This window comes from Pleurodeles waltl, chromosome 8 (assembly GCF_031143425.1).
Source record: "Pleurodeles waltl isolate 20211129_DDA chromosome 8, aPleWal1.hap1.20221129, whole genome shotgun sequence".
Taxonomy (NCBI): Eukaryota; Metazoa; Chordata; class Amphibia; order Caudata; family Salamandridae; genus Pleurodeles; species Pleurodeles waltl.
The window spans coordinates 87,892,597-87,907,093 of record NC_090447.1 but is presented as its reverse complement, the minus strand read 5'-3'; the positions used below and the strand labels follow the sequence as shown (position 1 = coordinate 87,907,093).

General features: G+C 44.4%; 1 protein-coding gene across 1 annotated transcript in view; it reads left to right on the top strand.

The window, feature by feature from the left end:
• Positions 1 to 14,087, top strand: part of PGM2L1 (phosphoglucomutase 2 like 1) — a 522,422-nt gene extending 508,335 nt beyond the window's left edge. Inside the window, exons 13-14 of the mRNA XM_069203801.1 lie at positions 4,896 to 5,029; positions 11,602 to 14,087. Coding sequence (XP_069059902.1) covers positions 4,896 to 5,029; positions 11,602 to 11,704 — 237 coding nt within the window. The 3' untranslated portion in view covers positions 11,705 to 14,087. The remainder of the gene's footprint in view (positions 1 to 4,895; positions 5,030 to 11,601) is intronic.
• The last annotated feature ends 410 nt before the right edge of the window (positions 14,088 to 14,497 follow it).

The following is a 14,497-nucleotide window of genomic DNA, read 5'->3' as shown; positions in this document are numbered from 1 at the left end:
GGGACAGTTGGATCACAAGATACCTGCATTTTTTAAACTCCGATATCTCAAAAACTACTGAACAGTCTACACCAAATCACAAAGCGCGAAATCAATAAAAAAGAAGCTAGCTGTTGCCAAATTTGGTATCATTCCGTTCAGCGATTTGGGCTGTAGGCATGTCTGAAGACCGTATGAAAAAATGAATCGGGAAAATGCGTTTTGGGACCCTGCCCTTTTTCTCAGCCCCCGCTTGATGGATCACCGTGAAACTTTTGAGACAGCAGCTGAACTGACTAACATATAAGTTTTGAAACTTTTGTGAAGATTCGTCAAGCGGCGCCAAAGATACGTGTGTGTGTGTGTGTGTGTGTGTGTGTATATATATTTATATATATATATATATATATATATATATATATATATACACATACATACATATATATTGTAGGAAGTAGGCTCTGTATATACTATTTCAAAGTAAGAAATTGTGTGCACAAAGTCCAAGGGTTCCCCTTAGAGGTAAGATAGTGGCAAAAAGAGATAATTCTAATGCTCTATTTTGTGGTAGTGTGGTCGAGCAGTAGGCTTATCAGAGGGTAGTGTTAAGCATTTGTTGAACACACACAGGCAATAAATGAGGAACACACGCTCAAAGACTTACTCTAGGCCAATAGGTTTTTATATAGGAAAATATATTTTCTTAGTTTATTTTAAGAACCACAGGTTCAAGATTTACAAGTAATACTTCAAATAAAAGGTATTTCACTCAGGTATTCTAGGAACTTTGAACAATCACAATATCATGTACAGTTTTTGTAAAAATGGCAATAAGCTATTTTAAAAGTGGTCACTGCAAAAATCAACAGTTCCTGGGGGAGGTAAGTAGAGGTTAAGTTCACAGGTAAGTAAAACACTTACAGGGTTCAAAGTTGGGTCCAAGGTAGCCCACCGTTGGGGGTTCAAGGCAACCCCAAAGTTACCACACCAGCAGCTCAGGGCCGGTCAGGTGCAGAGGTCAAAGAGGTGCCGAAAACACATAGGCTTCAATGGAGAACAGGGGTGCCCCGGTTCCAGTCTGCCAGCAGGTAAGTACCCGCGTCCTCGGGGGGCAGACCAGGGGGGTTTTGTAGGGCACCGGGGGGGACACAAGCAGGCACAGAAAGTACACCCTCACCGGCACAGGGGCGGCCGGGTGCAGAGTGCAAACAGGCGTCGGGTTTTGTATAGAAAGCAATGGGAGACCTGGGGGTCTCTTCAACGATGCAGGCAGGCACAGGGGGGGCTCCTCGGGGTAGCCACCACCTGGGCTAGGTAGAGGGTTGCCTGGGGGTCGCTCCTGCACTGGAGTTCGGTTCCTTCAGGTCCTGGGGGCTGCGGGTGCAGTGTTAGTTCCAGGCGTCGGGTCCCTTGTTACAGGCAGTCGCGGTCAGGGGGAGCCTCTGGATTTCCTCTGCAGGCGTCGCTGTGGGGGCTCAGAGGGGTCGTCTCTGGCTACTCATGGGCTTGCAGTCGCCGGGGAGTCCTCCCTGTAGTGTTGGTTTTCCGCAGGTTGAGCCGAGGGCGTTGGGTGCAGAGTGGAAAGTCTCACGCTTCCGGTGGGAAACGTGAAGTCTTTAAAGTTGTTTCTTTGTTGCAAGAAAGTTGCAGATTGTTGAACAGAGCTGCTGTTCACGGGAGTTTCTTGGTCCTCGGTTGCAGGGCAGTCCTCTGAGGCTTCAGAGGTCGCTGGTCCCTGTTGGATGCGTCGCTGTTACAGTTTTCTTCAAAGTTGGGAGACAGGCCGGTAGGGCTGGGGCCAAAGCAGTTGTCGTCTCCGTCTTCACTGCAGGGCTTCAGGTCAGAAGTCCTTCTTCTTGTTAAGGTTGCAGGAATCTAGTTTCCTGGGTTCTGGGGGCCCCTAAATACTGAATTGAGGGGTGTGTTTAGGTCTGGGAGGGGAGTAGCCAATGGCTACTGTACTTGAGGGTGGCCCCACCCTCTTTGTGCCTCCTCCCTGTGAGGGGTGGGCACATCCCTAATCCTATTGGGGGAATCCTCCATCCAAAAGATAGAGGATTTCTAAAAGTAAGGGTCACCTCCGCTCAGGACACCTTAGGGGCTGTCCTGACTGGTGGGTGACTCCTCCTTGTTTTTCTAATTATCTCCTCCAGACTTGCTGCCAAAAGTGGGGGCAGTGGCCGGAGGGGCGGGCATCTCTACTAGCTGGGATGCCCTGTGGTGCTGTAACAAAGAGGGTGAGCCTTTGAGGCTCACCGCCAGGTGTTAGTTCCTGCAGGGGGAGGTGAGAAGAACCTCCACCCCGTACAGGCTTTGTTCCTGGCCACAGAGTGACAAAGGCACTCTCCCCATGTGGCCAGCAACATGTCTGGTGTGTGGCAGGCTGGCAAAAACTAGTCAGCCCACACTGGAAGTCGGGTATGTTTTCAGGGGGCACCTCTAAGATGCCCTCTGGTTGTATTTTACAATACATTGCACACTGGCATCAGTGTGCATTTATTGTGCTGAGAAGTTTGATACCAAACTTCCCAGTTTTCAGTGTAGCCATTATGGAGTTGTGGAGTTCGTGTTTGACAAACTCCCAGACCATATATTCTTATAGCTACCCTGCACTTACAATGTCTAAGGTTTTGCTTAGACACTGTAGGAGCATAGTGCTCATGCACATATGCCCTCACCTGTGGTATAGTGCTCCCTTAGGGCTGTAAGACCTGCTAGAGGGGTGACCTACCTATGCCACAGGCAGTGTGAGGTTGGCATGGCACTCTGAGGGGAGTGCCATGTCGACTTTATCATTTTCTCACCAGCACACACAAGCTGTATGTGCTAAGTGAGGGGTCTCTAGGGTGGCATAAGACATGCTGCAGCCCTTAGAGACCTTCCCTGGCACCAGGGCCCTTGGTATCAGGGGTACCTGTTACAAGGGACTTACCTGGGTGCCAGGGTTGTGCCAATTGTGGAGACAAAGGTACAGTTTAGGGAAAGAACACTGGTGCTGGGGCCTGGTTAGCCGGGTCCCAGCACACTTTCAAGCCATAACTTAGCATCAGCAAAGGCAAAAAGTCAGGGGGTAACCATGCCAAGGAGGCATTTCCTTATATATATATATATATATATATATATATTTATTTATATATAGATATATATATGTATTTATTTATACATAGATATATATATGTATGTGTATATAGTCCCACCTCGTTCATCTCAAGCCGCAGTCAGAGCATCCGTCTCACCTCCACACCCAAGAACATCACCTGCGGCGTACCCCAGGGATCCTCATGTAGCCCCACCCATTCATCATCTACATGACCCGCCTCACACACATTGTCATAGTCTTATACGCCAACATCACGTAACTAATCCTCTCTCACCGAGGATCCACACCAAAACCAACTTCCACAACGCCAAGACCGAAGTAGCATCATGTAGGGGAGAGAGCTGCCTTAAGTTAAACACCAACAAAACGGAAGTCCTGATCTTCGGGAATAACACCTCAATCTAGGAGAACAGCTGGTGACCAGCAGAACTCTAGCCCACACCGGCTTCATCAAACCATGTTCGCAACCTCGGAATCATCCTCGATGACCAACTATCCATGAATCAACAGATAAACTCAGTCGCCTGCTTATGCTACTACATCATGCACATGCTTCGCTGTATCTTCAGCTGGATCCCCACCGACACCAGGAAAACCATCACACACGCCCTGATCAGCTGCTGCCTCGAGTATTGAAACATTCTCTATGCCAGGGTATCCTCCCACTTACTCAAAAGGCTCCAAACGCTGCAGAACACCAGCACCTGACTCATACTGAACTTCCCCAAGTGGGCAAGCATCACGTCCCACCTCAAAAACCTCCACTGGCTTCCCGTCCAGAAGAGATGTCCCTTCAAGATTCTCACACATGCCTACAAAGCGCTACACAACATAGGCCCAGCCTACTTCAACCACCGCCTGAACTTCCACGTCCCCTTCAGAAACCTTTGATCCGCGTCATGCAACCTCGCAACCTCCCCCTGCATTCACCGCACCCGCAGTAGGTTGCTGACTCTCCCACATAGAAGCCAAGTCCTGGAACAGCCTGCCCCTCCACCTCAGAACTGCCCACTCCCTCGGGGACTTCAGAAGGAGACCCACGACGTGGTTATTCAACGAAGAAGAGGCTCCCACAGCGTCCAGATACCACTAAGGGTGACAGTGCTGCGCTACAATTGTCTGATTGATTGATATATATATATATACATACACCCACACACAATTGGTGATCATGCACAATGGTCATCGAGAGGTGCTCTACAAAGAAGCCGAGTGGTTTAAGCCTGGGGTGGCAATATAGGATCTTAATGTATTGAAAAATGGGCAAGGCCAGTGGAATTATCCAATTCTGCTATGGCGTTTACTGCATTACTTTGAATTTACAGCACTTGAAACATAATTTGATGTACAGTTCGGATATAAGTCAATTTTGTTGGAAACTAGACCAGAAGTGATGTCAACAGTACCAAGTTGGCTTATATAGCCTGCTACGACGTCACAATCGGAGCCTTGTTAGATAATAGCACACCATGAAGAAGTGCCATCTGGCCCCATGTATGGGCTAAGCAGCTAAAAATGTCTAATTTCTGTTGAGGTGCCCAAATGAGGGTTTTTGTAAGGAATCTTGAGAAGTTATCTTTCGTGGCTGATCTATCCATAAGAAAGAGCCTTATCGAAGGTGAGTAACTGGTTCTTTGCCATTTCATTTTTGGAACAGGTTGCTAAATGTTATTACAATTTTTAGTACATTGTTTCAAATCAGAGGACACAGCCTTCTGTTCAGTTAACTATTTTGAAGCTAGGATAGGTGTTCGTAGTCACAAATTTTACCTTTAACAAATTTACTCCTGCATTGATCCCTCACTGTTGTGTTTAGGTGCTTCCTTTGAGTAAAAACAGCCAGATGATCACCTTCACCTTTGAAAATGGTTGTGTTGCTACTCTCAGAACAAGCGGAACTGAACCAAAGATAAAATACTACGCAGAGATGTGTGGCTCACCCACACAAAGGTGAGTGCCCAAGCATTCAAAATTGTGTTTTTTTGCTATGTTGTGTTGCTGTCATCTCCTGACTAAATCAGAGTAGAGTTGAAATTTCAGTTTCGATTGGAAGCGAACACACCAAAGGCAACTATGCACCCAGTTGCCCATCTCAATATGAAAGAGCCCTTTGCATCATGCACCTTCTTAAAGGCCAGCCTATTACGAACCTCCAAGGGTCGGATAGCAATGATGGGTTAGCCTCTACTTCCCTGCTATTTATATGCACACCGTTTAAAGCAAGAAATTACATTAATGGCCTTGGAGGGGGCTGGTCTGTTGAACCCTGGTTTAATCCACATAAATGCAATATCCCTGATTGATAGGAAACGAGTATATGCAAATGCAGACAGTGAGAACTGAGTGTTAATGAACCCAAAGAGGTTATGCAAATTGCACGATATGATCTCAGTCTCTAGTTCAAGTGAATCTGATAGCGTTGTTATATTTATTTTTGCAATTCACTTCACAACAACATGCTTGAGACCGTTCTTTGAGGAAAAAATGGACTACAATCCATTCTGCTGCCTTTGAATATGTAGTGATCCTTTATCGCTCTGCAGGATGAGCTTTTGACAATAGCAAACAAAATGCCTGATTCAGCTCCAAATATTTCCAAGATGATTATAGCCTTAATTCATTCAGCAATGTCTTTGTGGGTAACCAAGGTCATACAGGAATCTGAACTTTTGAGGATTTTACAATGGTTTTGTGACTTCTCTAGCGGCTTTCTGTCACAAACATACCTCAAGCCTTGAGGGTGGCCCATAGATTCACTAAGGGGTTTTTCACCATAGTAGTCCATGCTAACTAAATTGCATTTGCATTAGAGATTATGCTCCCCACTTGGCTGGAGAGGTTCTGTGTAAGCATTAGCCATGGGTACTCTAAGTCGCCAGGCAGGAATTTTGACTTGTCTTTTGCCATCCTCCTTTCTTCCACTTACTTTGTATCCTCCTTCCCTCAATTTGTGTGTCAGAAAAGCTCAGCTCCTGCCAGGAGGGTATATGTTGCTGATCTTGGAAGCCATCATTTTCTTAATTTTACAGCACTGGTCAGGGCTTCGGTTACTGCTTCACGATGAAGAGAAAGAACAAAGGAGAGCTCTGCCAGACCCTGGACTTTCTTTTCTTCAGTGTTTTCCTGGCCATGTAAAAGCTTAAGTTGGCTTGATCCAAGTAGCTTGCAATTATTTCCTCTTATTTTATTTTTTGACACTATGATAAAGCACTTGTGGGTTTCCTTTAGTTCTTACTAAGATTTTCTCCAAGGCACAACATATTAAAGTAATATTAGCATACCTGACAGAGGGCACACACATTAGTATATAAGTACTAGGATGCAACTAGTACCAAACAAATAGGCCAAAAAATAGCTAGTAGACATAAAAAACTCACCATTTTCTGAAGCTAAGTAGAGTAGGTTGGGGTCTGATTTCACTGAAAGGAGGGTTCAAGTGGACAATTGCTGAACCCATGCAGAATTACTAAAATCAATATAAAAATTTAAGAGGGTTTGAACCTTTTTGATTTTTAGATTCATTTTCCCTTTATGGCCCTTATTACAAGTAGTCTAAAAATATTCTATATTTTCGCCTGGAGGAAGGTTCATTACCCCACCTCTTATCTTTCCTCATGAAGAAATTACCAAAGAATTCTGAGTTTTCATGCTCAGAATGAGAAATGACAGGCAGAATTGACATTATTGTCAACATACTTTCTCTCTTCCTGACCGGATTTCCCCACCAACATTTCCTCACTTTTTACCCGATTTGTAAAAAAAAATCTGTATTGAATGAAAAAAATTACAAGGTCTCGCAAACTAAAGCGCAAGGTAAAAAGGGTTTATTTAGTGAAAAGTTTGTGGTACCAAAATGGGCAGCAGGTAGTGGTAAGTTTCCACTACCTCCTTCCAGTTCCAACTGATTCTGGCTACTACATTTAAAAGCCATTACCTACCGTCCCTCCTTCACCTTCCTTAACAACCAATGAGGCTCCTTTGTCTCACCTAGACCCTTCCCCTCTCTTTTTAAAAGAGGCCCACTCCTGTTTTCTTTTGTCTCCTTTACCTTGCGAGACATTATCTCTTCTCTCCTCCTTGGCGTGGCTAAGGGGGGGCGGCGTCGTCGTCTTCTGCGGTGCTGGTCACAGTGCCTCTGGTGCCATTTTCTCCCTTACTAGGCAACAGCATTGTAGAGGCGTGCAAGGCTGCCTCATTGTGGTTTCCTGTAGTGTTGTCTGACATGGCCAGACGGCTCTGCAGTGGCTGGAGCTGTGCTTCTGGGTTGAAGGTAACATAGAACACCCGGCAGCATGATTTCTACCTTTCTGGGGTAAGGTGGGCGTTTGGGCCTGCGTTTTTTTGCAAATATTTTTTGTTGGTTTTCCTGATTGGGGGGCCCGTTAGGGATTACATTATGATTGGTGATCGGTGAAGCCGTTTTAGGCCTTTTTAAGCTCGGAAAGGTGCTGTTGGGCATTTGTTTTGTGTCATCGTGTCGGGGAAGAAGGGTGCAAATCGCAGGAGAGTGATTTCTTCCTCTTCCGAGGATGGGGGTTCCTGTGCCATTGCACTCTGCTAGAGGGGACAGGACTGACATGGCTGGTCCTCTTATGTCTCGTGAGGAAGGTCAGGACATGATTGAGGTGGCGGTTTCCAGGGCTCTCCAGACTGGGGGTGTCCGTGCAGGTTGTCCTTCTGCTGCTCCCACCTCCGTGGAGGCTGCTGGTTCCTCTTCTTCAGAGGAGGATGGTCCTTCTATGTCTTCTGGGGGCAAATATGTGTCTTGTAAGGAAATGTGGAGTATTCTGGCTCACGTACTGCACAATTTGGGTTTTACTGCTTTTCAGCCTGCAGGGGAAGAGTCTACCCTATTCCCTCAATATGTGACTCCTTCTCGGTTTGTTATGCCTTTCCTGGGGCCTGTAAAGGACATGGTTTTCCAGGAATGAAAAGAGGTGGACAAAGCCCAGGTTCAGCTTTTTCTCTAAAAATTTTATTTTCTGGAGGAAGAGGATGCTCTGCCTCCTTCTGTGAGTTTAGGTTCTATGCTGGCTACTTCGATTGGTAAAACAGCTGTCAATCCAGAAGACTGTACTCCTTCTGATGGCACAGATCGGAAGTTGGACTCTGGTTTGAAGAGGGCTTTTTCAGCAGGAAATTTGACTCTTCGGGCTGGTATTTTGTTTTGGCTTATTCTGCGTAGTCCTTGGTTCTGGACTTTAACAAACTTGCGGTGGCTGTGCAGGATGGATCAGAATGCTCTGAATTACTGTCGGTTATGAAACAGGTCCATTTATTGGCTGATTTTTCTTTGGCTATTATCCGCTCTTCGGCTGTGGCTTCTGGGGCAGTGATTGGGGCACGCATGTCTCTTTGGTTGAGGCAATGGAAAGCTGATCCTGGGGAGAAAGCGGCTCTCCTAAGACTTTCTTTTGAGGGTCAGGCCCTGTTAGGGGATCAATTGCCTGCAATGATTTATAAAGCCTTTAAGGACCGTAAGCATGCATTGCCGTATAAAGGGAAGCTCTGCATCTGGCAAACGGTGGAAGTCGCACTCCAGGCCCTCTCCTAAGTTTGTTCCTTGGTCCTCTTCTTCCAGGAAGCGTAGGTTTCAGCCTAGGTTTTCTCCTAAGAGGTAAGTTCCATCGGCGAAAGGGGCTCCCAAGAAGGGTTCCTGACAATCAAGGTTTTGGAGAGTGGCCAGTGGGAGGAAGACTGAGACATTTTCTGACCGAATGGAGAAAGGACGTCACCGATCAGTGGGTCCTGAACATTGTAGAGAATGGATACTCCATAGAGTTCGATCTTGTTCTTCCAGACACTGGGGTTCATCCGACTCCTTTACCTGTGGAAGAAGGCAGGCGGGAGGCTTTGGTGGAGGGAGTCCAATCTTTGCTATCAAAATGGGCCATTTGCATGGTTCCGGTGGAGGAATGGTGAATGGGGACTTGTTCTGTTCCTTGTTCCAAAACTGACAGGGGGTTTCCGTCCTGTCTTGAATCTCAAATGGGTGAATTCTTGGATCAAGACTGTGCACTTCCGGATGTTGTCCATTCAGGATATTCTTCCTCTCATTTTGCCAGTGGCTTTTTTGGGGACTCTGGATCTTCAGGATGCTTACCTCCACGTGCCTGTCGCAGTGTCTTCTCAAACGTTTCTGCGCTTTGCAGTAGGACCGGACCATTTTCAATTTTGCGTTCTTCCCTTTGGCCTGAAGTCTGCTCCCAGGGTCTTCATGAAAGTGCTGGCTCCTCTCGTGGCGCTTTTGCATGCGGAAGGGGTGTTTGTACATCCTTATCTGTTGATTCAGGCTCCATACGCAGATCTCATGAGGTTTCATGTGGAAAGGGCCTTGGGGGTCCTACATGGTCACGGTTTCTTAATCAATTGGGGGAAATCCGATTTGGCACCTTCCTAGGACCTGGTGTATATCGGGGCTCGATTTCTGACTCTGCGGGGGTTGGTGACTGTGTCAGACAGGAGATGGAAGGGTCTTCAGGCTCAGGTGAAAGCTGTGCTGTCTCAGGTGGCTCCCAGGGCGCTTCAGTGGTTACCGCTACAGGGCCACTTGCCTTCAGTGATCTTCTTGGTAACTTGGGCGAGGTTTCATCTTCTTTGTCTGGTAAATTGATTGCTATCCTGATGGTCTCCGGATCCTTGCACTCTGCAGACTCGCATTCCTGTGTCAGACTTCATTCACCAGGAGGTGGGTTGGTGGATGGTGCCGGCTCCTCTACAGATTGGGGTTCCTTTGTCTCCTCCGATGCCTTGGTGCTAACGACCGATGCCAGTCTCTTGGGGTGGGGGGTATGCCTGGGGTCGGGGCAGGTTCAGGGGTTTTGGTCCCTGAGAGAATCAGAGAGGTCCTCGAATTGGAGGGAATTGACTGAGGTCCGGCTAGCTCTGGTGCATTTTCAAGCGCTCTTGCAAGGGGAAGCGTTGTTGGTACAAAGGGACAACTTGGTGGCCAAGTCCTATATCAACAGGCAGGGAGGGACCAGGTTCCGCTCTCTGAATCAAGTTGCTCGGGCGATTTTTTTTTTTTTTTTGTTTTTTTTTTTTTTTTGTGGGCCCACCATTCGGTTCTATCTCTTCAGGCCACATACATTCAGGGGTCGGACAATGTTCTGGCAGATCAATTGAGTTGTCTGTTGCGGAGATGGGGTCGTCTGGTTGTGGACTTGTTTGCTTCTCTGGAAAATGCGAAAGTAGGGAAGCTCTGCTCCCAGTCTGGGTGTCCATGGGCGCAGGGTCTTCTTTATGCGTTTCCCCCTACGTGGGGTATGGCTTCTACTGTGGCTGAGTTGCAGGGCGCTTTGGTGGTGGAGATTTGTAGAGCTGCTACTTGAGCGTCTGTGTCCACTTTTGTGAGACACTACCATATTGTTGAATTGGGGTGTTTGGAGGTGGTTTGGGGGCACAGGGTTTTGTCCTCTATGAAGGAATAGGGGTCTTTCTGTGTATGACCTGGTTGTGATTAAATATGTTTTTTTGTGCATTGCAACTCAGTTGTCTATCTCCTGTTTTTCTTGCTATGTCTCATTGGCTGTTAAGGAAGGCGAGGGAGGAACAGGAGGTAATGCGTCCACTACTTACTGTTAATAGCATTACTCCTAGTCCTACTCCCTCTCCTTCCTTACAGTTCCCTCCCTCGCTCCCTCCCGTTACAGGACACCTGAGTTGCCTTTGGCTTGTTTCTGTACAGGAGTGGGCAGGGCCGGGGGGACTCTTTTAAAAAGAGACGGGAGGGGTCTAGGTGAGGCAAAGGAGCCTCATTGTTTTTTTAGGAAGGTGAGGGAGTAGGACTAGGAGTAATGCCATTAACTGTAAGTAATGGACGCAACAATCAGCTGGGCCACTTACCACATTAAAGCAGGATCCAGACTGATTTCCATATAGTTGGTACCTGTCTGTAATGGCTTAGAGAAGCTAAAAAAGCTGAACTGGAAAACAGGTCAGATTGATACCAGTGGCTCAAGTTAATTCAGGCATTCCATCCATTTCTTTTTGTGCTGTGTAAGTGAGGTTCCCTAGATTGTAGTCATGGATCCCAAACTTGCTGTGCCATATAAATCAAGCTATGCCTCATTGAAATGCCCCACAAAGCTCAAATCGGTGTAGGGCTGCTTGCATTCCCCTTCAGAGTGGGTATAGCCTAGGAGTTCAGGTGGACTGCTAGTGGTCTGTCTAGAAAATTGGCATTCTCATCCATACCTCTACCTGTCTCTTTTTATGTTTCTACTGCGCTTAACGTTTGCTAATATGGGATAGGAACAATATGAAAAGCACAGGACATTTGGCATTTTTGCCACGCCCCTTAGCATGGTCTTTTCTTTACCTTGTTAAGCTGTACTTGAAATGTATATGCTGGGGGGATAGGGTGGGACATGTTGCACCTTGGAGGGAAAGGTTAGTAGTACTAGGGTACGGGTTGGTGCTTGGATACAGGAGGTAATGCTTACACTACATGCATTATGAAGGTAAGAGTTCCTTATTCTCTTCAGATAAATAACTTACATTTTTTTGGCTTTATTTTTCAGTGATAAGTCTTTCTTAGAAGAAGATCTCAAGAAACTTATTGAAGCACTTGTGGAAAAATTCCTGGAGCCTAGCAAGAATGGACTGGTTTGGCGTTCAGCTTAGTCTCTGGAAGAATGCACGTCAATGGTCTTTGCCACTGCCCACGAAGATCAAAGAAACCAAGAACACAACAATGTTCTGAACCCACCTTGCTATCACTGAAATACTTAAGTCTATATCTTACGGTTATTTAGGTGTTTTAGAGGCAGCAACATATTATCCCTTTTCACCCACATAGACTGTCTTAAGCTGCTACCTTTATAGGTATTTGTTTTTATTTTGTTGTTGTTGACCAAAAAAAGTGTGCAATGTTAGTGTAACACTGCACGTTTCTGAAAACTATTTATGAGAAGTCATAGAAGCAACTATCCAAGCAAGTATTTCTTTGCACATTTGGTTATGTTTATATATATATATATATATATGTACATCTATTTTTTTCTGTATATTTTTCTTGTACAAAATGTGTTTTCTCCCAAATAGTCATTGACAATATTTTTTTCTCATCCTTCTAGTTGTTGTTCTAATGTGTTTTATATTGTTGAATGAAAATGCCAACTGGCTGAAGCTTTGCAATGTAGGTATCTAAGTGCTGTAACTTTATTTTGAGTTTCAAAGATTGTTTTGCTGATAAATAGATACTGCCTCTGCTTTAGTGTATTTTTGAGTAATTACAGTATCAGCTCTTAAAAGTGATTTACCTTTCACGTAGACAACAGTAGCACGCGTTCATTGTTATCGGAGCACATTACACTTTTCAGAAGGCAGTTCTTACTCTTTCTAAACACGATTCCATGCTGGAGGTCTGTGCTGCACTTGAGAGTTGCTATTTAAATATTAAATATTGGAAACAGTTGTAGCAACTCAAACATTCATTTGAAAGCTTTGCTTTTGGAATATCCCAGATAACTGTGTCACAAAGTTGCTTAGCGGACATAATTAAGTAACAATATTTAAAATATAAACAATGGTAAAGGATTTTGTATTGCTTCGTAACCATGTTACAAAATATTTGGATTATGATTAACTTATGTAGGGAAAGATGTCTCCCCTATCCTTTATATCACGATAGTCCTAAAACAGAATCTTGCTGTTGATATAGATTCTCCTATTATCTAGCCTGAATGTTAAATCCATTAACCTGTGGGACAATAGAATGTGTATTTGTTTCAAACTTTATAGGATATCTCCAGCAAGAAACAACAATCCCTCCCCTAAATTATAAAATCATTGAATGGCTCTAGTTTTTAAAAATCAAATGGCGAGTTAGCCATTCTTGGGAGAGCAGTAGCATCTATTTAAATATGCTCAAAAGGAACCTTTAATCACTGACTTACCCAAGTTCTCCCCTTGCCTTAGCTGACGCAGGTTAGTGAGTGCAGTGTTTCATTTATTTCAAAGTCATCTGGTGTAGATCACCCAGGACGGAAAGTCTCAGTTCTAGGACCTTCATTGTGCTTGTTTGAGAGAATCTTCAGGTCAGTGCTGTCAGAATTAAAAATAATCTAAATTATATATTTTTTTTTTAAATCATTTGTGGAGTATTAAGTGTTTCCTGGTCACAAAGTCAATCCATTCTCAAATGGCTGGAAGTTTAGGTCAAAATGATTATTATTTTTGTTTTCAATAACAAACACAGATGACTGTGGAATTAATATATGTATGCTCTATCTAATCAGAACCGGACCGAATATGACACAAATACTCTGTGAAGATCTTTATTAGTTGGATTATATTGTGGTAGACGAAATTACATTAATGCCATCACTTAAAGGCATTATAGCTTTGGATATTGAGATATTTTCATGTTGAAGAAATATGCATATTGTATGCATGTCTTATTGCCTATGATATCTACCTAAGCTAACAATTGTACACTGTGTGGTCTGTAAATGTCCACCTATAAAATTAGGGTGGAGTCTTGATGTTGCCACCATTGCTGTCCATGTTGCCTTTACTGTGATGTTGTAAAAGCCTTACAGATGACTAATGGTAAACTGGAGAGTGATTTAACTTCCAGAGAGATAGAATGGAGCAGTTTGCCCAAGCCCTAAATTCTGATACCTTTGCACTATCGTGTATAGAAAGTTTCCTAAGATCCTATGATTGTTTACGAAATGATATGGTTAAGCTGAGATGCATGCATTTGCACAACATTCTGCATAGATAATATTTAGTGTTTAAGTTGAATCAGTGGAAGCTATGGAGCCTTGATTGTGTTACTTGAGCAGTTACTGTTTGTGGTGCACCGCCTGTTTGTAAATGCTCTTAAGTACAGAAGATTAATATGATAGAGAAGAGAACAGAGAAATGCTGTAAAGTAATTGAAAAAGGGACAGTTAGTAGAAATGTTACAGTCTTTAATACTAGTTAAGCCAGTAAAGATTACTTTGTACTTTGTTGTCAACTAAGATCGTGATTCCTATTGAATACATGATTATTTGTATTCTCGTGGGTTGTCTCAACTTCATCAAAACAATGCACTTTCTATTCAAGAATTGCTGAGCTAGATAGTGCTGTAATCCTCCAGTAGATATAAGTAATGTGTTCATTTAATGATAACTGCACTGACACCTGTTTTGATGGGTCAGTCAGATCTGCTATCAACTTGGAGTTCTAAATCAACTACCTTACAAATAACCTATTGTGAAGTCTGCTGCAGAGATGCTTGCAAATGTGTAATGTTCCTGCTTCTCTTAGCCCTAGATCCCCATCTTATCCCTAGGTTAAGTAATATTAGTGTAGGAAAACACAAAACAACAGACTCATGACTCTGCCCAATAAGAATTGTACATGAATCTGTTACTGAGATACCAAATATGTACTGGCCTTCCTTCTCAACAGCACATGCCCCAG